Consider the following 24356-nt stretch of genomic DNA (forward strand, 5'->3'; position numbering starts at 1 on the left):
TGCTGAAGTGTAAAGACTTATTTCTAACTTTTTGTAGGTTTTGTGTGGGAAATGGAAAGAAAACCAGATTTTGGGAAGATAAATGGATAGGAAAAGAAAGCCTTTCTTCTACTTTTCCTAGTCTATATAACATTTCACAAAATCTGCATATAACATTATGTGACGCCTTGTCCTCTGGTCTTGATAATCTCAAATTTCATAGAGCTCTGGTCGCGAGCAAGGTAGTTCAATGGCAAAAAAGTTAGATCTCTGTGGGAGAATTACTTTTAATGATGAAGAAGACAAATTATTTTGGACACCAGATGTATCAGGAATCTTTAGTGCCAGATATTTCTATTCTGTCTTGCAGATTGGGGAGAAATGTCCCAATCGATTTATGTGGAAAGTTAAAATCCGCCCAGAGTTAAAACATTCATATGGTTGGTTATGAAGAAAAGTATTCTAACCAGGGATGTTTTATTACATAGAGGGGAAGGTGTGAAGAACAATGTTTGTTTTGTGGCAAAAAAGAATCGATTAACCATCTTTTCTTCCAATGCCCCCTAGCTAGATACATGTGGAGTGTGGTGAGTTACAGTGTAGGGGCACCTTGTGATTTCTCTAACATAGACACTTGCTTTAATGTTTGGCTTGGAGGGATTGGCTTAGAAAAAAGAAATTACTTTATGTGGGTGTGGCTGCCTTAATCTGGAGCATCTTAAAAAACAGGAATTTAGGTTGCTTTTAACATGTTTGGCCGGCTGATCCTAGCGTTGTAATGTTCAAAATGTCACATTGGATTAATGAATGGAGTCTTTTGCAGGAGAGGGAGGACGCAAAGGTGGAGCTGCAGTGGGGCACAAAACTGCTGGATCGAGTCGCTGGTGAAATCTTTCAAGCACGGAGGGGGTGGGCGTCTTAGATTCCCAGACTGGAGAATGGCTGAACTGATGCTGCGTAGAGCGCTGAGGAAAAAAAAGTAATATCGGTGTGTCCGGAGTGAGACTGTCATATCTTGGGTGGTTGTTTTGATGTCGGCCTCTCTTTACTTGTATTTGCAGGTTGGGGGGGGGGGGCGCTTGTTCTGGAGCTGTTAATGCCTCTTATTTCTTAGGTGCTGTTGTGTGATGGATATATGATAAACGACTATTTGGTTTCATTAATAAAATCGGGGGGAGGATCCCTTTTAGTAAAAAAAACAACTTGCCAAAATTTTGGTCATGTCAAAAAATTGGTGGGGCTATATGGCGGCACAAACCAACCATACCCTACACCTTTGATTCCTGCCTCTCTAGCAAATCAATCCACACCATATTTAGAGTGACAAGGAGAACACCCGATCTACAAATCTATCCAAGAAAAACTCAAGTTCGTTGATTCCCTGTGAGACCCTAGCAAATCTTTTTACTCTTGGGTTTGTGGGAAACCCTAGACGGTTGGTGTTACCCGGGAGCTTCCAAGTCATGTGATTGTAGCCCGGGCTCGTTGATGAGTATTTGGATCTCGCCCCAAGAGCTACCCCTAGTGGAAGGGAACCTAAGCATTCAATGTTTGTGGTTCTCGGAGAAGAAGGTGATACATTCGTTGTCGTGGGAGCATTCGTTGTTCCCCACTCTCCAATATAGATTAGCACACCCCCAAGTGTGTGAACTTCGAATTATATCCTTGTCTCCACCACTTTTAGTTGTCTCTTAACCCTAGCTTTACTTGTTGTTTTACTTGCTTGTGTGTTATCTTGCGTAGCTTACTAGCTTGTTGTAACTCATCATATAGGGTTGTATCACCCAGTTGCATTTCTAGAGAATTTATATTTATGCTCTTGACTCTAAAAAGCAACTAAGAAAATAATTTAATTTGGTAGTCTCCTATTTAAACCCCCCTCTCTCTAGTGGACATTATCTACATCTTTGATCCTTCAATTACATCTCCAAATTCAACCATTTACGTGGGGACATTTATTTTGGGTGTTGGTGGTCCGTAAAGATCTCTAACTCGATTACCCCAAACCTCTATCGGCAGACTGAAAATTCCAAATTCCAGATAGAAATCTGGTCAAAATTAGAGCAACACATAGCTTTCGTCATATTAACGCAAACCTCGTTTAGAAAAGGAAACATTTCACTAACAGCTTGTTCTGGAGCTGTTAATGCCTCTTATTTCTTAGGTGCTGTTGTGTGATGGATATATGATAAACGACTATTTGGTTTCATTAATAAAATCGGGGGGAGGATCCCTTTTAGTAAAAAAAACAACTTGCCAAAATTTTGGTCATGTCAAAAAATTGGTGGGGCTATATGGCGGCACAAACCAACCATACCCTACACCTTTGATTCCTGCCTCTCTAGCAAATCAATCCACACCATATTTAGAGTGACAAGGAGAACACCCGATCTACAAATCTATCCAAGAAAAACTCAAGTTTGTTGATTCCCTGTGAGACCCTAGCAAATCTTTTTACTCTTGGGTTTGTGGGAAACCCTAGACGGTTGGTGTTACCCGGGAGCTTCCAAGTCATGTGATTGTAGCCCGGGCTCGTTGATGAGTATTTGGATCTCGCCCCAAGAGCTACCCCTAGTGGAAGGGAACCTAAGCATTCAATGTTTGTGGTTCTCGGAGAAGAAGGTGATACATTCGTTGTCGTGGGAGCATTCGTTGTTCCCCACTCTCCAATATAGATTAGCACACCCCCAAGTGTGTGAACTTCGAATTATATCCTTGTCTCCACCACTTTTAGTTGTCTCTTAACCCTAGCTTTACTTGTTGTTTTACTTGCTTGTCTGTTATCTTGCGTAGCTTACTAGCTTGTTGTAACTCATCATATAGGGTTGTATCACCCAGTTGCATTTCTAGAGAATTTATATTTATGCTCTTGACTCTAAAAAGCAACTAAGAAAATAATTTAATTTGGTAGTCTCCTATTTAAACCCCCCTCTCTCTAGTGGACATTATCTACATCTTTGATCCTTCAATTACATCTCCAAATTCAACCATTTACGTGGGGACATTTATTTTGGGTGTTGGTGGTCCGTAAAGATCTCTAACTCGATTACCCCAAACCTCTATCGGCAGACTGAAAATTCCAAATTCCAGATAGAAATCTGGTCAAAATTAGAGCAACACATAGCTTTCGTCATATTAACGCAAACCTCGTTTAGAAAAGGAAACATTTCACTAAAAGCCTCGTCTCTACACTTCAATAGTAGGTATATGTGCAGCAAACTAGAGTAGAAGAGTGTTTTGGTTTAACATGCCTAAAAAGGCATAAGGTTGACACACAAGAGTGGCTCCAAATGATTTCTGCAAAGACCAAAAGGAACACTGCTGCCAGTATATTCATGTAGCTTTTATGTGACACATGGAATTTACAGTATTTATCTCTTTGTTCACGTGTATTCTGCAAGGACTATAATGCAGGGGGTGTCAGTAAGGGACAGGGATACGAACTGAAGGTGGACCAGATCTCATGTCCTCAAGAACAAGGTTGAAAAGTGTTTGAGCAATTGGGCCTTCTTTACCTGTGAAGGAACATGGAAAGCAATCGGCATTTGGTAGATGTTGGAGTTTGCAATAAACCATGAACTGTTTTAAAGAAACTTGACATAATTAAAACTAGCTAACTAAATTTTAAGAAAGAATTCTTCTTACCGGAGCCAATCATCTGATCATCCCACTGAACAACAGGTTTGACAAGAATTCCACTTCCAATGAGCATCATCTCGTCGGCCTCCTTCCCTTCCTGGACACTCACATTCCTTAAAGATATCCCACTGAGCATTCCATTCTCCACTAGCTGCTCGGCAAGGGCCAGAACCCGTTTTGCCGTGCACCCACTCAGGATCTTGTCGAAGCGGGGCATGAGAAGCTCCTTGTTCGGTGTCACAAAGCCAACATTCATGTTTGAACCCTCAGCGACGAAACCCTCATCATCCAACCAGATGCCGGTAAACCCACCATTTTCCTCACCTTCCACCTTGGTGAGTGCATTCGGCAGGTAGTTTACATTTTTCATGACCGCAAATTGTTGAGACTTTACCGGTATGGATGATGTGATCACTTTGCAGCCAGATGGTTCTGGCAAAGATGGACTTTCAATGACGACAGCGTAGAGAGCTGGGTTTCTACAGCCAGATGAAGATAACTGGAAGTCTCCAGGTCCAACAGACAACCAGTACCTGAGTGATCCTTGAGAACATTTTGATGCGCACACAGTTTGAATAAGTACGCTTCGAATTGTTGAACGGTCAAATGGCAATGGGATTTTGGCCATCTGGGCAGAATTCAGGAAGCGGTCGATATGCTGTTCTAACTCATAAAGGTGACTGCCAGTAATATGGAAAGAAAAAAAAAGTTAAGTAATTGATACTGATGAAGTTTGGACCATTACTTAAAAAGAAATTGAGCAAGAAGAATAACCCCTTGTTCACTTGCTAAATTCACACACAACTGCACACACGCATGCAAGAATGAATGCATGTGCGTCGACAAGAAGAAACTTACAAACTTTAATATATATACTAAGAGTAAATGACGGGTTAAGCAGAAAAAAGATAGACATCTTAGAAATTCATGCTAGTTGATAGAAGCAGATTTCTTACCCATCCATAATAGCAGCAGTATCAAAAACACCATGTCCTCTATGGACCATGTGATCATCAATCGGTATCACCATTGCTGAGGGATCTGTGGTAATTCCACCAAAAATACTAGAGTACATGGCCACGTAATTTTGACTTCTAGCACCAGATGCTTGGAACGCATCAAGCCTTTCTGCAATCTATAGGAAATAAAGTTCGGTTTTACTTAAGTTTGTGTTGTGGCACCACATTTCAAGAGAAGATCCTACTTTCATCAATTGCTTCATCAACACATCTTAGACAAATATTGCACTGATAGGAATTACAAAAATCTAATGCAGTTTAGATGCATAATTCATGTTTCCCGTTTTTTCTATATAATCTGATAAAGAAGATGGAACTTAAGAAATGCTCCAAGGCAGTCTCTACTTTCATATAAGTACTAGGGTATGCCTTGAAGGAAAACGTCTGACTGGAAACTTGCCAAATTGAACCCAATGGCAATCCCCAAATGTCTTTCTATAACTCTGCAGATTGTTTACTAATCAAGAAAGCTAAGTGAAGATGAAACAGTGCTTTGAGGTTGCCAAATATACTGTGGTTGCACCAAACAGCTCTGAAGAACTTCAATGCAGAATAGTGTCCATCTAGCGCATGCTAACAGTGTAATGTATAGTGTAGACAATTGTGCACTAACCAAAACATTAACTACAACGAGTGCAAGAGTAATGAGAACAAGTAGGACAGTTTGTTTCGAAAAGATGAAAGCATCAAACTTCCATGTTTTGCAAATGCCAGCAAAAGATTCCAATTAAACTATAGCAGACAAGACAAGAGACAAAGAAGTCCACCTCAGAGAAAGACAAGAGAGGGACATCAATTGGATTGACAATGGTGCCGGCCGGTGCTGCAGAACAAAATAGCTGTTTAGTTTAATATTATTGCTAAAGGGACTGCTAAGAGTAGTGTTGGTCTCGGTACACACAACGGATTTCATGTATGTGAGAGCAGAGAGCTGAGAATTATGATATTTCCAAAAGTATCTGAATACAACCAGAGATACCTAAAAGGTATCAAAGGGCGAAACACGACCATTTGTGCTCAACTCAGCTGGTGTTAAATATATGCAGTTATTTCAAGCCCAACGAAATCAAGATGTAAGGAGTAGGAAATTATGCTAATTTGTAGAAATACAGTTTTTTGGGGGGAAATTGTAGAAATACAGTTAATTACAGATTCCCATGTTTGACTAGAGGAACTGGCCTCACATTGCATCAGCCTATCGTGAAGGATCATCATGAAACAGAGTCACCAAAACAAACAACACATATCCTGATCAGCATGAGCTCACGATACAGCAACGCTACACATAAACGCAACCATAATATCTTCGCAGACTTAAACTAGTTCATCTTACCAGGACAAACTTACATTACACATATATTGTCACTTAAAATAGTCACATTATTTTAGAAAGGTAAGCCCAATTCACATCAATGATCCATTACACATGAAAAAGAGTTCCAATTCAGCAACCTTTATCGATCCGAACAATATATGTCAACTCGTATACAAGGGAAACAGACTCAAAATCCAGGGCACTTCAAGCAAACTTGGAACGGAACTAATGTTCGTAAATTATAACCGATGAAACGCTCTTTAAGTTCGGGCGAACAAAATGCATGACTGAACAAATTCACTGGACCATGGTAATTGGGAAAGCAGGGCTAGAAAAATGTTTAGTCCTTCTCTGGCACTAACGAAAGCTACGAGAGGGCATCCGCACAAAGCCGATCACCACGGAGCTGGGCACCCCCCGACTGTAACGATGCAGGAAGAACGAAAGGACAGAAGCGATTAACTGCACGCTACAAACCTGCCCGATCGGAGCTCGCGGCGGCTCTAGCCACCGCCGCCCCCCACGAAGGAAGCCCTGCCGGCGCGACGGCTCGGCCCGATGACGGCGCGATTTTCTTCAAAGCGAGGAACGGCTGATGTGATGGGGAGACGCGGTGGCCGGCGGCAGCAGGCGGGGCGGAGAGGTGGGCCATCGGAGGAGAACTGGCAGAGGTGTAAGTGGAATCGTAGGCTATCAGCGACTCGGCACTTCGTCAGAGTCCATTCTGTTTTGGCGAGTACTGGGCGCCGGTGCGCCGGCCCAATAGTTGGGCCGGGCTTGCCCCAGCCACCCGATTGAATTACGCACAGCCGTCTGATTTCGTCTCTCACATCGGTTTTTTTTCCCTCGTCTTTATACTGGTCAACGGCAGTGCCTTCGGAAGCGCATCGTCCCCGCCGCAGCTGGTCGCAGCCTCGCAGGAACAGAAGCTGCCGTTCATGGCGCGCTCGGTCGCGACGGCCAGGCCGCACGTCATCTCCGAGGACGATGCTCGGCGAAGAACCTCTCCCCGCTCTCAATTTAGGTTGCAGATCTGTCATTGATTCAGTTGCTACTTCCCCGTTGACCGGATGAAATTCCCGTCGTTGATGGTCCATGGTTGCAGCGCTCCGGTTTGCCACCCGCTGCCCCCGTTTTCGCCGCTCGCCGCATGAGTTTCCAGGAACGACGACCACCAGTCGCACCATCGAAGGAACGTAGCAAAATATCTCGCTAGTTGTAGCAAAAAGCGACCACGGTTCCAGCAAAAACATCATCGCTGCCGTCGGCAGTCACAGCTCCGCCATGAATTGATGTAGCAAAATACCCCGCCGGTCATAGCAAACAGTGATAACGGTTGCAGCACAATCAGCGGCGCCGCCGTCACGAGTTGCACCACCGCGCAGCTTCCGTCGCCGCCGCTCGCCATTATCAGTTCGCCGTTCCTCTGTTGAAACTTTTCAAAAGACCCGTAGCAGCTATCTCGCGACCGGTTGTAGCTTTTCAGTTTGCGCGATGGCCGCCCACAACTTTTGTCTCTGTTTGAAGCTTTATTAGAAGCCGGTGGTAGCTTCCTTACACGACAGTTGTAGCATTTTTGGGTACTGTTTGCAGCTCCTACTGCACCATTTGTATCCTCCGCTCTTTCTCGGGTTCCAGCAAAAAAAGGTCAGTCGTAGCATTTTGTATCACTGGTTGCAGCTCCGTCGATTGCTGGTCGCAGCTCCACCGCCGTCGGTTTGGTGGTTCCAGCAAAAAAGAAGCCGTTTGTAGCATTTTGTACAGCTGGTTCCAGCTCCGATGACTGCCGGTTGAAGCTCGCCTGCAGGAAGGTGAGGGTGCGCAGGGGACTATGGTAGTAGCAAAAACTTCACCGGTAGTAGCAAAATCGAACTATGGTTGCAGCAAATCATCATCGCCGATGTCGCGAGGTCATAGCTCTGCCTTGATGGAGGTAGCAAAAAACTTCGTCGGTAGTACCAAAAAACAACTACGGTTACAGCAAAACTTGTCATCGTCGGTGCCCCACGACCATACTCTATTTGTATCAAAAATAAAGCCGGTTGTAGCAAACAACGGAGCCGGTTGCAGCTTTTCGGCGTCGTCTATGGCTTCCGTCGTGTATGGTTGGAGCTTTTTTTGCCGCTGGTTGAAGCTTTTCTGTAGCCGGTTGCAACAAAATTAAATGCCAGTTCCAGCTCGCGCTCCGCCCGGTTCCAGCAAAACAGTGATGGTTCTCAGCTCCGGCGATGGCCGGTTGCAGCAGAAAAGAAGGCTGCTTCCAGCTCCCAATCCAGCCGCTTCCAGCAAAAAAAAACTGAGCAGAGTAGCGTGCTCCCTGAGAAGGAGATGGAGGTGTGGAGGAGGAACAGGGAGAGGGGAGGGGGGAGGCTTGCGGCGGTGGATCTCATCGGGGGCATGTGCATGGCGGAGTGTGCTGCGGGCGCGGCCGAAGACATGTGTGCTGGTGGGTGCGGGCGGGAGTTGATGCCTGTGATGCGGGTGCCCCGGCATCCTCGTTACAGGGAAGAAGATAAGGAAAAGAACGATTGAAAACAGTTCTTTCGTTCGCCTTGTTTTTTTAAGGGGTGCTGCTACCATCACCAGTCACACAATTGATACGATCGCAGGACCCGCGCGCGTCCGGCGGATCTGGGAACGTTTCCCTTCTATTTTATGCATAAGTTGGGGCCGTTGGAACCTGGGACCTAGGTGGTCGCACCTCATATGATTATTTGGATTATTCAATTCACATGACTATGCAATTATAAGAGATGCCACTAAGTCGAAAGAGATGATGGACCGAGCCGGAGATTATGCTGCCATCTATATTGGATAAATATCTTCGCAGTCACCTGCTCCAACAACATACACACCGCCTTGAATAGCGGTTGGTACTCCGGTCGTTGTAGCGTACACCACGTACGAAGCAAGTGCGTACAACGGAAAATAACCTGCAAAGGAGAAACACTTTTGTCATTAAAAATAACATCATTTCTACATAGCCAAAGCGACCATAGTAAGGCATACGCTCCTATCCTTATTAGCGTTTTGTACCTATTTGAAATACCGTCCAGCCAATGACCAAAAATATCGGCAACACTTGTGGGCGGATACAAATTTGACGCTATTTGGATGGCTGACCACGTAGTAGGCATATTGTCGGTCTATGGACTCTACTGTTGCCGAATTGTCGATCTTTTATCTTTTTGTTTATGAGACTACTGGTGTCTGGCTGTGTGCATCCTAATTATGCAGAGGCCGGATGATACTCTTAATGCTTTGTATCACTTTGATGCTACATTTTGGGATAATAAAAGCGCCCTTTATCAGAAAAGAGATGACACTAATGAACTTATAGGCCCCGCTCTAATTTTCTCTACAAGAATAAACCTCTAAAATCCCATATACTGTGCTTTTATCCATGGTTATTATTTGTTCTAGAATGCAAATATTTTATTTACACTATCTGCTCATTACTTGCTGCAGCTAGCAAAGCTACAACCACGCTAGATGTGAATGCAGGTAGGTTCGATAAGATCATCTAGGTTTGATAAACCTTGGGTTGCCTTCTCAAGGGAAAACTGGTCGAAAACCTTTGCACTAGGATGTTCAACAACTAGGTTTGCATAAGTAGTTGCACAATAGGTATGAAGCATTGTGCGTCAAACTCTGAGTGAAGTATGTTTTCTTCAACCATGGACGGTAGCCAACTTTTGCATCTCTATGATAAGTTTGTCGACCTCTGCCTACTCGAGGATGAACCCAATTTGCCCCCTTTTATATGATAATTTATGAATGACGTGTTGACGCTCAAAGGAGGTCTAGAAGACATATCCCTTGGTGTATCTGCGTACAAGCAGAGGTCTGACCTCAGGATATAGAGCTTGATCGGCGGGCTTGATTGACTTGGTACCCGCTGATCTAGAACCATGCCCAGGTGCAACACCGCGGGTTTGTTGTCCCAAATTCAGGGATCGAAGCTGAGAAGATTCTCCTTGCCCGGGCTTTGAAAGATAAACTGGCTATTACCTCGACGCTTGTTCCTCATGCAAGATTTTGACATCTATATATTGTGATGCTTCTCATCAAGGACTAGATTGCATCCTCATGCAAGATCGTCATGTGGTGGCATACACTTCTCGTTAGATGCATCCACATGAGCTGATTTATCCAACTCATGATTTGGAACTTGCAGTCGTAGTACATGCTCTAAAACTTGGCAACATCACTTGCTCTAAAATTTGTGAAATCTACTCGGGTCATGAAAGTTTGAAGTGTATCTTTATCCATCCTGACTTGAATCTCAGGCAAAGACTATAGATTGAAATGACCAAAGACTATGATGTATGAATCTCCTTCACTCCACGCAAAGCAAATGTCATGGATGATGCACAAAGTCAAAAATCTTATTGTAACAATCTCATGATTATGCAAGATCGCCCCCTTCTTTATGAGTATTCTTGGAAGCTTAATCATGAGCTTGTTCCTCAAGGATTTTTTTTGTCTATCTATGTTGCTAAACCAACTCTTGAGAATCGAATTAGAGCTGGTCAAACCCAAGATGTTAGTATATGTTGTATCAAAGAGAACATCACTACAAGGAAAGCTAAATGTTTCTCTTTAGATTCTCGAGGGAAGGTGTTCTTTGAAGACCGACTAGTGGTGCCAAGGAAAACATGGCTGGAGGCGGCTAATCCTTAAGGAAGCTCATAACACCTCTCTCTCCATTCATTCCACTAGTACCAAAATGAATCAGAAACTCCATGAAAGGTTATGGGGACTAGGATGAAGAGGGAACTCACTAGCTATGTTTTCTGAATGTGAAGTTTGTCATTGAGTCAAGGCGGAACTTCAACGATATTGGCACTCTTCAACCATTAGCTATTCCAGAGTGGAAGTGGGATAAAGTGGGCATGGATTTCACTAAACCTGGGACTTGGGCCGGGATTTTCTGGGTTGGCACGAAACCCGACCGGCACAGTACGGTCCAAAGCACGGCACAACACGAAGTAAAACAGGACAGGATGGCACGACACGATAAAACTGAGCCGGGATGGGCCTAAGATTGAGAAAATGGGTGGCAAAAACCGGTACGGTGATGAGGGTCGTGCTTGGACCGGGCCAACACGGTTTGGGTCTAAAATCTTCGTAAACGCGTGTTGTGATTATTAGGAGAACCTATATAATGTAGTTATGTTCTTGTAAACAAAGAAAAGAGGGGTTTGCAAATAAATATGTATTTATGTACTCCTTCCATCCCAAAAAAAATGACTCAACTTTGTACTAACTTTGTACTAAAGCTAGTACAAAGTTGAGTCACTTATTTTGGGACAGAGGGAGTACTTCATAAGGTGCCTTAATTAGAAATTTTGAAATACAAAATGCATGTTGTAGTTAAATATCTTGATTTAAAATGAAGCGTATTGTACTAGGCTGTGCTTGGGCTGGCCCGATCCGAAGGCGGCACAAAGGGCGATTGGGCCATGCTTGGGCCTCCCTTTGGCATGACACATGGCCTGGCATGACACGGTAAGTAAACCGGGCTGGGCTGGCCCAGTTTACCATGGCCCGAAGCACGATAAGTTCGGGTCGGGCCTAGGCCATCCCACTTTTCCCCTTCTTCTACCTTGTTGTCTCCCCTGTGTGTCACGCATAGGGCACATGCCAATGCCGATGCTCCCTAAAACCTAAACAAGGCTGCCACGGGCGAGACTAGCAATGGGGATTGCTCAGGCGGGCATTGGACTCCCATCGTCGTCCCCGCGACAGCCTTCGCATGCCCGTCCCCGTCCCCATACCTGCTTGTGGGGATAAAAATATTCCCATCCCCATCCCCATCCCTATCGATTTTTTATCCCCGTGATGAAACCCATACACACAATCAACAACAACCTTCGATAGCATTTCAGTAGAAAATAGCATTTCAGCACAATAAATAATATGTTGTGGCTAGCTAGGTTAGGATTTTCTTAGCGTTTTTTGACCAAAGGGGTGGGATGGGTGGAAATTTGGGTGGGTAAGGGTGGGAATTACCTGGGATTTACTAATTTTAGATCCCACATTTAAGGCCTTCATAGGTAAGGCGGGTAACGGGCTCGGGCAATGCTATCTCATTCCCATCCTCGTCGTGCGAGCTGGGTAAGTTATTTGACCCACCAGATTCCACGGGGAAGCTCCCAACAAGCAAAAGAAGAAAGAGAAAACTTTTTGGATTTTCTTTTTAATTACTACTACAAGCATGGAAATTAAACTAGCTAAAAGCTACAACTAATTTTTTTTTATTAAGGTTTATCAAACACACAAGAAGAAAGCATAAAAAAGAAATAAACTAGCATGGATATTACAATGAAAAAGTATGAGCACCGACAACTAGCATGAGTGTGTGAACATGAATGTAATTTTGGTGAGAAATACGTAATCCCCCAAGCTTAGGCTTTTGGCCTAAGTTGGTCTATGGCCACGGCTGGCCTGACAGATATCCAAATTTATAGTTGGGGTCGTACTGTGAAGAAACCTCGGCTTGCCACTGGTTGGCAATCACCTCCGGATCCCACTGGTAATCAGACTGTCGTGGAGGATCAAATTGTGGTTTTGGCTCTGGCTCTGTAGCTGATGTAGGGTTCCGGTAGGCGTGAATGGCCTCCAACGGAACAAGGTACTTGCCTGCAGATAAATCAAACAAGAAAGGAGCAGGCAAGGTAATAGTCTCAGGATGATTTTTACCAAATATTAATTTGTACTCAAGCGCCTTTTCCCTATTCTTAACAATAAAATCATGTGCTACCGTACTCTTATAATCTAAATAGACAGGAGGCAGCAACTTCTCTTCCTTATCATAATGCCTAATAGGTATGTTAAAGTGTGCAGCGAGGCGCGAGGCGAAGATGCCTCCAAGGACGGGGCCCTTAGTACGGTTAAGATTTAACCGCTTTGCAATAATAGCGCCCATACTGAATGTGTCATCACGAAATAAAGCATGGCACAAAATAACAATATCAGGGGCACTCAGGTTTCCACAGTTTCCGCGCCCAATTAAGCATCTACTAGCTAATATAGCAAAGTAACGTAGAACAAGAAAGTGTATGCTAGTAATTTGTGCGTCGGAAACCTCCCTCGTTTCCCCTACAGTAATGGTATCAATAAACCCATCCAGATCGTCACGATGTGGTTCCTCTATGCTGCCCTCGAAAGGGATCAAAAAACCCGACAAAAATCATGAAGTGACATTTCCTTATGCTCATCACATAAATAAAATTCCACCATAGGTGGTGAGCTCCTAGCATGGAAATGAAAGTTTTGCACAAAGATATTGGTGAGTAAGAGATACTGTTCGCGTTGGTCGTGGAGGAAGGCGGTGAGGCCTGCATTCTCAGCCAATTCATAGAAATCATCATAAATCCCGGCTGCTCTCAAGAAATCATCACAAGGCCATTCACATGGCCGAACCTCCGCGGTGCGAGGAAGATTATATTTGGGCCTCTGGTCCTCCTCACTTTGCTTATCCTTCGAGCTTTGGCTCGATGAGCCCCTCAAAAATCTCTTCATCTTTTTCTAAAAATTTCTGAAATTTTTAGTAACTTCAAAATAAAAGTGAACCAAACTCAACAATATTGATAGCAACTACTCCTACAAGTGCCTAGAGGCAATATCATGCATGAAAACTACTTTTGACCACATAAATTTGACATGCAAGCTCAAGAACAAGCTCACCTAAGCAGCAAAAATATGCAATGAATAAAGCACTAGAACAAAAACTAATTGGACCATTGGAGGAGTCACATACCAAGGAACAATCCCCCAAGGCAGTTTTTTGAATGGAGCTTTGAGCAAGGAGATCGAAAATGGCAGCAAAATGAGCTTGGACTCGGGTTTGAGCTGGTTAGTGATGTTTGTGGGAGGAAGGAGTGTGTGGTAGTTGGAATAAGTGGAGGGGAGCCACCGTGGGCCCATGAGGCAGGGGGGCGCGCCTAGGGGGTAGGGCACGCCCTCCACCCTCGTGGCCAGGTGCTTGCTCCCCATGTTGTGTTCTCAGTGCCAGATATTCTCAAATATTTTAGAAAAAATCATATTTAAATTTCAGGGTATTTGGAGAACTTTTATTTTCGAGGTATTTTTTATTGCATGGATAATTCAAAAAACAGACAGAAATTACTATTTTTGCTTTATTTAATATAAATAATAGAAAGTAAAAAGAGGGTACAGAGAGTTGTGTTTTCTAAATTCATCCATCTCATGCTCATCAAAAGGAATCCACTAACAAGGTTGATCAGGTCTTGTTAACAAACTCATTCCGAATAACATGGAACCGGAGAATTTTCGAATAACACTATTTTTTATTGCATGGATAATTCAAAAAACAGACAGAAATTACTATTTTTGCTTTATTTAATATAAATAATAGAAAGTAAAAAGAGGGTACAGAGAGTTGTGTTTTCTAAATTCATCCATCTCATGCTCATCAAAAGGAATCCACTAACAAGGTTGATCAGGTCTTGTTAACAAACTCATTCCGAATAACATGGAACCGGAGAATTTTCGAATAACACTAGGTTACCTCAACGGGGATATGCACATCCCCAACAATAAGAATATCATATTTCTTCTTGACAGTAGGAAGAGGAGATTCAAAACCTCCAATAGTAATAGATGAAAATTTTCCAATAGAATTGATACTGTGGACTTGAGGTTGTTTCCTCGGAAAGTGTATCGTATGCTCATTACCATTAACATGAAAAGTGACATTGCCTTCGGTGCAATCAATAACAACCCCTGCAGTATTCAAAAAGGGTCTTTCAAGAATAATAGACATACTTCGTCCTCGGGAATTTCAAGAATAACAAAGTCCGTTAAAATAGTAACGTTTGCAACCACAACAGGCACATCCTCATAAATACCGACAGGTATAGCAGTTGATTTATCAGCCATTCACAAAGATATTTCAGTAGGTGTCAACTTATTCAAATCAATTCTACGATATAAAGAGAGAGGCATAACACTGACACTGGCTCCAAGATCACATAAAGCAGTTTTAACATAGTTTCTTTTAATAGAGCATGGTATAGTTGGTACTCCTGGATCTCCAAGTTTCTTAGGTATTCCACCCTTAAAAGTATAATTAGCAAGCATGGTGGAAATTTCAGCTTTCGGTATATTTTTTTTATTAGTAAAAATTTCTTTCATGTACTTAGCATAAGGATTCATTTTAAGCATATCAGTCAAACGCATACGCAAGAAGATAGGTCTAATCATTTCAGCAAAGCGCTCAAAATCCTCATCATCCTTTTTCTTGGATGGTTTGGGAGGAAAAGGCATGGGTTTCTGAACCCATGGTTCTCTTTCCTTACTGTGCTTCCTAGCAACAAAGTCTCTCTTATCATAACGTTGATTCTTTGATTGTGGGTTATCAAGATCAACAACAGGTTCAATCTCTACATCATTGTCATTACTAGGTTGAGCATCAATATGAACATTATCATTAACATTATCACTAGGTTCATGCTCATTACCAGATTGTCTTTCAGCATCAGAAGTAGAGATATCATTAGGATTCTCAGGTGTGTCAATAACAGGTTCACTAGAAGCATGCAAAGTCATATCATTTTTCTTTTTCTTCCTCTTAGAAGGACTAGGTGCACCAATATTATTTCTTTGAGAATCTTGCTCAATTCTCTTAGGATGGCCCTCGGGATACAAGGGTTCCTAAGTAATTTTACCACCTCTAGTCATAACTCTAACAGCATTATCATTTTTCTTACTATTTAATTCACTGAGCAAATCATTCTGAGCTTTAAGTACTTGTTCTACTTGAGTGGTAACCATAGAAGCATGTTCACTAATAAGTTTAAGTTCACCTTTAACATTACCCATATAATCACCCAAGTGTCCAAGCATATCAGCATTGTGTTTTAATTCTCTACCAAAATAAGCATTGAAGTTTTCTTGCTTAACCATAAAGTTATCAAACTCATCTAAGCATGGGCTAGCAAACTTAGTAAATGGGATTTCAGCTTTATCATATCTATAGAGAGAATTTACCTTTACTACCTGTGTCGGGTTATCAAGACCATGTGTTTCTTCAACAGGCGGTAAATTAAGACGATGTATTTCTTCAATAGGAGGTAAATTCTTAACATCTTCGGCTTTAATACCTTTTTTTTCATAGATTTCTTTGCCTCTTGCATATCTTCAGGACTGAGAAATAGAATACCCCTTTTCTTCGGAGTTGGCTTAGGAGTTGGTTCAGGAATTGGATCAGGAAGTGTCCAATTATTTTCATTAGTCAACATATTATTCAATAAAATTTCAGCTTCATCTGGTGTTCTTTCCCTGAAAACACAACCAGCACAACTATCCAGGTGGTCTCTGGAAGCATCGGTTAGTCCATTATAAAAGATATCAAGTATTTCATTTTTCTTAAGAGGATGATCAGGCAAAGCATTAAGTAATTGGAGAAGCCTCCCCTGAGCTTGTGGGAGACTCTCTTCTTCAATTTGCACAAAATTATATATTTCCCTTAAAGCAGCTTGTGTCTTATGAGCAGGGAAATATTTAGCAGAGAAGTAATAAATCATATCCTGGGGACTACGCACACAACCAGGATCAAGAGAATTAAACCATATCTTAGCATCACCCTTTAATGAGAACGGAAATATCTTAAGGATACAATAGTAGCGAGTTTTCTCGTCATTAGTGAACAGGGTGGCTATATCATTTTTTTTGAACCGGGCGTAACCCCTTTCCATTACTTTCGTAACGGAAATATAACAGTTCAACGACCACCCAGGAAACCAAAGAAAGGGGAATGCGAGTTCAAGCATCCCTGGGAAACCCACGATAAACACCCATCATCGGGCAGTTCATCGCGGGGGGAAACCCAGTGACACCAACATAACTACTACACGCACACAAAATCAACAGGCTGACCAGAGTTATGCTCACGCAGGAGCTGAATACCAAACACACCACCAGACACCAGAACACCAAAAGATAATCCGGAACAAAGGAAAGCATTACTCGGGAGGAAACGAGTTGTAGAGGAGCTTTTTTCCTACCATCCACGCCCTCAGTTGTTCCCTCCTGGCGCCGTGCAGATACGCATCATGTTCGAGGCATTGTTCGTCAGCATCTTAGCTCCAGGCTCCATTGCTTCATGGTCTTCTCCCCTCATCAGACCTGCCCAGTATGTAATATAACCACAAGCAACATATACCACGTTAAATGGAGATCCCAACTTCTTGAATTCAAAGGTGGTTCTGTTACGAAAATTCCACATAGCCCAGCAAAGTGCAGCTAAGCCAAAATTATAGAACTTCTCTCCATCTGTAAGGAAGCTGTAGCACCAGGAGAAATATTGCCAAATGTTATTCGGACAACGGTCCGTGCGCAACATGCATCCAACAGTCCTCCACATGACCCTAGCAACCGGACATGTGAAGAACAGATGTTGGGATGTCTCCCTATTATTACAAAAGCAGGAGGGATTCCCCAACCAGTTTCGCCTCCTCATCACATCCCTAGTCCGAATAGAGTCTTGAAAAAGTTACCACAAGAAGATTTGAATCTTAAGCGGGATTTTGGCTTGCCAAATCCACTTGTAATTACACCCAGCCAAGTTCCCTTCCAGGTATTCGTATATAGACTTGGTAGAGAACATGTTCTTTCTCCCCAAGGACCACACAATTTGATCAGGTTCGTCAGAGGTCGGCCACAAGGATACCATATTACTCATATCCCTCCACTACTCCAGCAGAGGGGGATGGAGGCGCCTTCAAAAAAAGTTGTCATCTACACCATTTTTAAACTTTGCAACCGTGACCCCTTGGTCGTTACAGATGCTGTAAAGCTCAGGAAATTGGACACGCAAGGGAGTTTCACCATCGATACAATCATCCCACACTCTAGCCAAGTTACCAGATTTAAGAACTACTTTTCTACCCGCCAGGTAGTGTTCTTTGACTTTCATAATAGCCTTCCAAATAGGAGAGTCACCAAATTTAGTCTTAACCGAGACCACCGTATCTTTTTTGAGGTATTTAGCTCGAATAATGTCCTGCCACAGCCCTTGCTGTGTTTACAACTTCCACCACCACTTAGTGAGAAGGCTAATGTTTTGTTTGTGCAAGTCTTTCACCCCCAGGCCTCCTTTATCCTTGGAGCGGCAGATTCTGGACCATTTAACCAAATGGTATCGTTTTCTACCCTCATGCTCTTGCCAGAAGAATCATTTATGATGCTTATCAAGTTTCCCAATCACCTTTTTCGAGAGAAGAAACATAGAGATATAGTAAAATACTATAGTGGTTAAAGATGCATTAAGGAGAATCAAACAACCTCCCGAAGAGGCTGCATTCCCTATCTAGGTTTCACAACATTTGAGAAATCTCTCATCCAAGAAATCCCAGTCTAGACTACGCAACATGGAATAGCTGACTGGTACACCCAGGTACTTCATGGGGAAATGTCCAATGTTGCAATTAAACAGCTCGGAGTAGAAGGCAATTGTCCCATCATCTCCCCCAACACACATAATCTCACTTTTCATGAAGTTAATTTTTAAACCTGACATAAGCTCGAACATGTACAGAAGGAGCTTAAGGTTTATAGCTTCATCTTTGTCATGCTCGAAGCAAATGACCGTGTCATCCGCATACTGTAATATGGCCACCCCACCCTCTATCAGGTCTGGAGCGAGCCCAATAAGCAGATTTTCTTTCTGGGCATTGAGGATCATTTTTGAAAGGGTTTCTACAGCGATATTAAACAAGAAGGGGGAGTGGGGATCGCCTTGACGGACCCCTTTGTGGCTTTGGAAGTATGGTCCATTCTCCTTATTGAGTTTAATACTCAGGGTGCCATTTCTAAGTATCTTATCTACCCATCCACACCAAGTAGGACCAAAGCCCCGATTGCGATGACATTCAATAAGAAAGTCTCAATTTATCTTGTCATACGCCTTCTCAAAGTCCAATTTCAACACCACATCAACTTTCTTCTTATGGTGCGTGTGATGCAGCACTTCATGCAACATAAGGATCCCATCCATAATGTTCCTATGTTTGATGAAGGCATTTTGGTGTTTACTAACCAGCTTGTTAGCGAAGATAGCCACCCTATTGTCCAACACCTTAGTAATAAGCTTATAGGGGCATCTAAGCAGGCAGATAGGATGATATTGCTGAATTCGTTTGGCCCCATTCAGCTTGGGAATCAAGGTGATAATGCCATAATTCAGACGGGCTACATCCAGGGTATTGTTATGAAAGGCTTCAAACAACCGCATTATATCTTTTTTGACGAAATCCCATGAGTGTTTATAAAAATCAGCAGGGATATTATCAGGTCCAGGAGCCCTATTGCTTTCCATACCAAATAAGGCCTTTTTAACTTCTTCTGTGAACACATTCGTTAGGATAAGGTTATCATCTTCAGTAAGATTTTCATCATTAGACCAGGTTTCTGAGGAGAGGTGGAAAAGATTTCCACTAGCCGGGCCAAATAGTTCTTTATAATAGGATGTAGCATGAGCCAAAAGCTCCTTTGTGCCTTCTATAACCATGTCCCCATTAGTGAGGGAGTGAATGGTGTTTTTCCTCTTTTTTCTGTTGGCTATACGATGAAAATAGGTTGTGTTATGATCCCCTTTGAGCAGCCATCGCTCATTCGAGTGCCGAAGCCAAAAAAGCTCTTCATCAGCAAGGATCTCATTAAGTGCGGCGCACAAGATGGTCCTTCTCTCATAAGTTTCAGAATCCAGGGGGCACATTCCTCCAATTTTTCTATCTCTTCCAATTCCTTTTTAACCCATTTCTTCCTCTTTGAGGCATGGCCGAAGAGGTTGGAACCCCAGCCTTTAAAGTATTCAACCAAAGTAATTATATTAGGGTCACAACAGATTCAGATTCATAGCCATAGAAAGGATCAGATTCAATCAAAGTAATTATATCAGGGTCGACAGAGAATTCATAATCCTTATTAGTAACAAAGATAGGTGAAGTAGCATAAGCAGGATCATATTTCATTCTAGCATTCACAGTTTTTTGTTTTAGCTTAGCTAATAATTTCTTAAGATCACTCCTATCATTGCAAGCAAGAAAATCTCTAGCAGTTTTTTCATCCATAACATAGCCCTCAGGCACAACAGGTAATTCATATCTAGGTGGAGAATCTTCATCATCACTTTCATCAATATTATCAGTTTCAATAATTTCATTCTCTCTAGCCCTAGCAAGTTGTTCATCAATAAATTCACCAAGTGGCACAGTATTATCAAGCATAGAAGTAGTTTCATCATAAGTATCATGCATAGAAGAAGTAGCATCATCAATAACATGCGACATATCAGAATTAATAGCAGAAGCAGGTCTAGGTGTCGCAAGCTTACTCAAAACAGAAGGTGAATCAAGTGCAGAGCTAGATGGTAGTTCCTTACCTCCCCTCGTAGTTGAGGGATAAATCTTGGTTCTTGGATCTTTCAAGTTCTTCATGATGATAAGAAGATATAAATCCCAAGTGACTCAAAGAATAGAGCTATGCTCCCCGGCAACGGTGCCATAAAATAGTCTTGATAACCCACAAGTATAGGGGATCGCAATAGTTTTCGAGGGTAGAGTATTCAACCCAAATTTACTGATTCGACACAAGGGGAGCCAAAGAATATTCTCAAGTATTAGCAGTTGAGTTATCAATTCAACCACACCTGGATAACTTAATATCTGCAACAAAGTGTTTACTAGCAAAGTAATATGATAGTAGTGGTAACAGTAGTAAAAGGTAATGGTAGCAAAAGTAATATTTTTGGTGTTTTATAGTGATGATAACAATAGCAACGGAAAAGTAAATAAGCGAAGAACAATATATGGGAAGCTCGTAGGCAATGGATCGGTGATGGAGAATTATGCCGGATGTGGTTCATCATGTAACAGTCATAACCTAGGGTGACACAGAACTAGCTCCAGTTCATCAATGTAATGTAGGCATGTATTCCGAATATAGTCATACGTGCTTATGGAAAAGAACTTGCATGACATCTTTTGTCCTACCCTCCCGTGGTAGCGGGGTCCTATTGGAAACTAAGGGATATTAAGGCCTCCTTTTAATAGAGTACCGGAACAAAGCATTAACACATAATGAATACATGAACTCCTCAAACCACAGTCATCACCGGTAAGTATCCCGATTATTGTCACTTCGGGGTTAACGGATCATAACACATAATAGGTGACTATAGACTTGCAAGATAGGATCAAGAACTCTCATATATTGATGAAAACATAATAGGTTCAGATCTGAAATCATGGCACTCGGGCCCTAGTGACAAGCATTAAGCATAGTAAAGTCATAGCAACATCAATCTCAGAACATAATGGATACTAGGGATCAAACCCTAACAAAACTAACTCGATTACATGATAAATCTCATCCAACCCATCACCGTCCAGCAAACCTACGATGGAATTACTCACGCACGGCGGTGAGCATCATGAAATTGGTGATGGAGGATGGTTGATGATGACGATGGCGATGGATTCCCCTCTCCGGAGCCCCGAATGGACTCCAGATCATCCCTCCCAAGAGAGTTTAGTGCTTGGCGGTGGCTCTGTATCGTAAAACGCGATGAATCCTTCTCCTTGATTTTTTTCTCCCCGAAAGTGAATATATGGAGTCAAGGTTGAGGTCGGTGGAGCATCAGGGGGCCCACGAGGCAGGGGAGCGCGCCCAGGGGGGTAGGGCGTGCCCCCACCCCCGTGGACAGGTGGAGGCCCCCTAACGTGGATTCTTCTTCCAGTATTTTTTATATATTCCAAAATAATTCTCCGTTGATTTTCAGTTCATTCCGAGAACTTTTATTTCTGCACAAAAATAACACCATGGCAATTCTGCAGAAAACAATGTCAGTCTGGGTTAGTTCCATTCTAATCATGCAAGTTAGAGTCCAAAACAAGGGCAAAAGTGTTTGGAAAAGTAGATACGACGGAGACGTATCAGCCACGCAGCATTGTCGGGGAACCGTTCACCCATCGGAGGTTGGTGGGGTGGAGAGAGAGACAAGAAGGGCGCCGGCAACGAGACAGAGAGAGAGGGGGGCGATGGAATGTGTGTCCACCGGCGAGGAGGGTGGCTTTTTATAGCGCACAGCGTGTGTGTACCTGTGGAGGGAGGGGAATCAACAGAATGCTGACCGGCGACATTACTGTGCCACCCGTGGGGAATCAGCCAGCGTAAGGCTGACCGGCGGCAACCAAGGCATTGATTCCCCGCAGGAAAAACGAGGCAACGAGGGAGGACGATGATGCGCCGTGTGTCGCTGACTTGGTGGTCCCACCAAGCTTTCGCACCAAAAATGCTTCTCCCGGCGCCCCCGGACGCCCCCAGCGTGCCGGGTTCAGCCTGGGTCCGCCAGCGCCAATTTCGGGCCGAACCAGCAAAAAATGGGCTTCTCGGGGTGCGACTGGGCCGTTTTTTAGATCCGGCGCTAAAAAAGGGTCTTGGGGGCCTGTTGGGGGCGCAACTGGAGATGCGCTAACTCCTAGATACTGCATTTATATTCCAGCTGAGCGGTACAACTTATAGAAAGGACCTCTAGAAATACAACAATTGTAAAACTGTCCTTGACAATTAGAGCATGGACCCTGGATGAAAAAGGAAGAAAAGCAATCAAGTTCTTCATCGCCGCTGAAGAAACGAGGTCTCAAACGGTGGCATCCCATGCGAGCATCGGGGACGAAACCACTTGATGCAGGGTGGGAGTGAAGTGCCACCATGAGTCCTGCAGAGGGCCTCCGATGGAGGTTGATGAAGACGTGACGCAGCATCGGCGTCAAGGTTTGGAGCTGCTGCCTGCCAGCATCTTGAGTCCGCAGCCAAATGAATCTTCTCCAGCTATTTGCAGTATCACAACTTTCCCGGCCTCCTCCGCCACTGCAGGTCGCCACATCGAGCTACCCCTTCCCCTCACCACCACGGCAGGCCAGAAGAGGGAGCAGTGCAGCAACACAACAAAAACAGAGAAAGTGAGGACTTCGCTTATTGAATCGAGCCACAGCCAAGCACCCCCTTACCGTCTTCCTCCTTGGAAGCACGGCGGAGATACTGAGCTGCCACTGCCCAGCGCAGCACCTCAGCACGAGGACCGACAAGCTCGAAAAGACGGGGAAGACGGCCTTATTTTTGAAGATCTCTCACCTCAGCTCCACCGCTTGCAACAACTCCTGCCACCGGAGCTGCACATCGACAAAAACCAGGATGAGCATGCACAGATCCGGCCAATGGGAGCCAATGCTGTACTCCAAGACGTCATTATGGGACAAGTCTCACATCTACTATACAACTGTAGGATCGAAAGTATGTCTAGAGGGGGTGATTAGACTACTTCACCAAATAAAAATCTAGCATTTTGCCAATTTTAAGTCCTGGCAGATTTTAGCAACTTTACACAAGTCAAGCAATCAACCTACAAATGCAATTCTAAGAGTATAGCAGCAGAATGTAAACCATTGCATATGAAGGTAAATGGGAGGAGTTTGGAGGGAGCAAACGCAATGTAGACACTGAGATTTTTGGCGTGGTTCCGATAGGGGTGCTATCGTACATCCACGTTGGTGGAGACTTCAACCCACGAAGGGTAATGGGTGCGGGAGTCCACTGAGGGCTCCACCCTCAAAGGGTCCACGAAGAAGCAACCTTGCCTATCCCACCATGGCCATCGCCCACGAAGGACTTCACGAAGTAGACGATCTCCTTGCCCGTACAAACTCCTTGGTTCAACTCCACAATCTTGACGGAGGCTGCCAAGTGACACCTAACCAATCTAGGAGACACCACTCTCCAAAAGGTAATAGATGGTGTATTGATTATGAAATCCTTGCTCTTGTGCTTCAAATGATAGTCTCCCCAACACTCAACTCTCTCACACAGATTTGGATATGGTGGAAAGATGATTTGAGTGGAAAGCAACTTGGGGAAGGCTAGAGATCAAGATTCTTGTGGTTGGATTGGAATGTCTTGGTCTCAACACATGAGTAGGTGGTTCTTTCTCAGAAAATGAATGCTAGAAGTGTAGGCACATTCTGATGGCTCTCTCCTCGAATGGAGAATGGGTGGAGGGGTATATATAGCCTCCACAAAAAATCTAGCTGTTACACACAATTTACCAAACTTGGTGGGACTAAATAGTGAAACTCGGTCAGATCGATATGGTTCAAAATGTGAAGATTAGGCTTTTCGGTGGGACAGACATGATCAACTCGGTGGGACCGGTACGTTAGGGTTAGGGCATAACTTGATCTCGGTTTGACCGATTACTTCAACTCGGTGAGACTGATTCAGTAGCAAGCAAATAGAGAGTTGGTCAGGGAAACTCGGTGGGACCGATCGCTCATTTCGGTGAGACCGAAATGTTACGAAAATGAAACAGCGAGTTTGCA

At 43.5% G+C, this 24356-nt stretch overlaps 1 protein-coding gene across 1 annotated transcript; it reads right to left on the minus strand.

Moving 5' to 3' along the window:
* Positions 1 to 3260: 3260 nt before the first annotated feature.
* LOC125512128 (D-amino-acid transaminase, chloroplastic) lies at positions 3261 to 6688 on the minus strand. Its single transcript, XM_048677203.2, has 5 exons — positions 6430 to 6688; positions 5405 to 5460; positions 4575 to 4753; positions 3625 to 4298; positions 3261 to 3494 (listed from the first exon to the last, which is right to left on the minus strand). The coding sequence occupies exons 1-5, from the start codon at positions 6602 to 6604 to the stop codon at positions 3400 to 3402; spliced, it is 1179 nt and encodes a 392-aa protein (XP_048533160.1). The 5' UTR covers positions 6605 to 6688; the 3' UTR covers positions 3261 to 3399.
* Between the last annotated feature and the right edge of the window lie 17668 nt (positions 6689 to 24356).

Source organism: Triticum urartu, chromosome 6A (assembly GCF_056163025.1).
Source record: "Triticum urartu cultivar PI428250 chromosome 6A, HENAU_Tu73, whole genome shotgun sequence".
Lineage (NCBI taxonomy): Eukaryota > Viridiplantae > Streptophyta > Magnoliopsida > Poales > Poaceae > Triticum > Triticum urartu.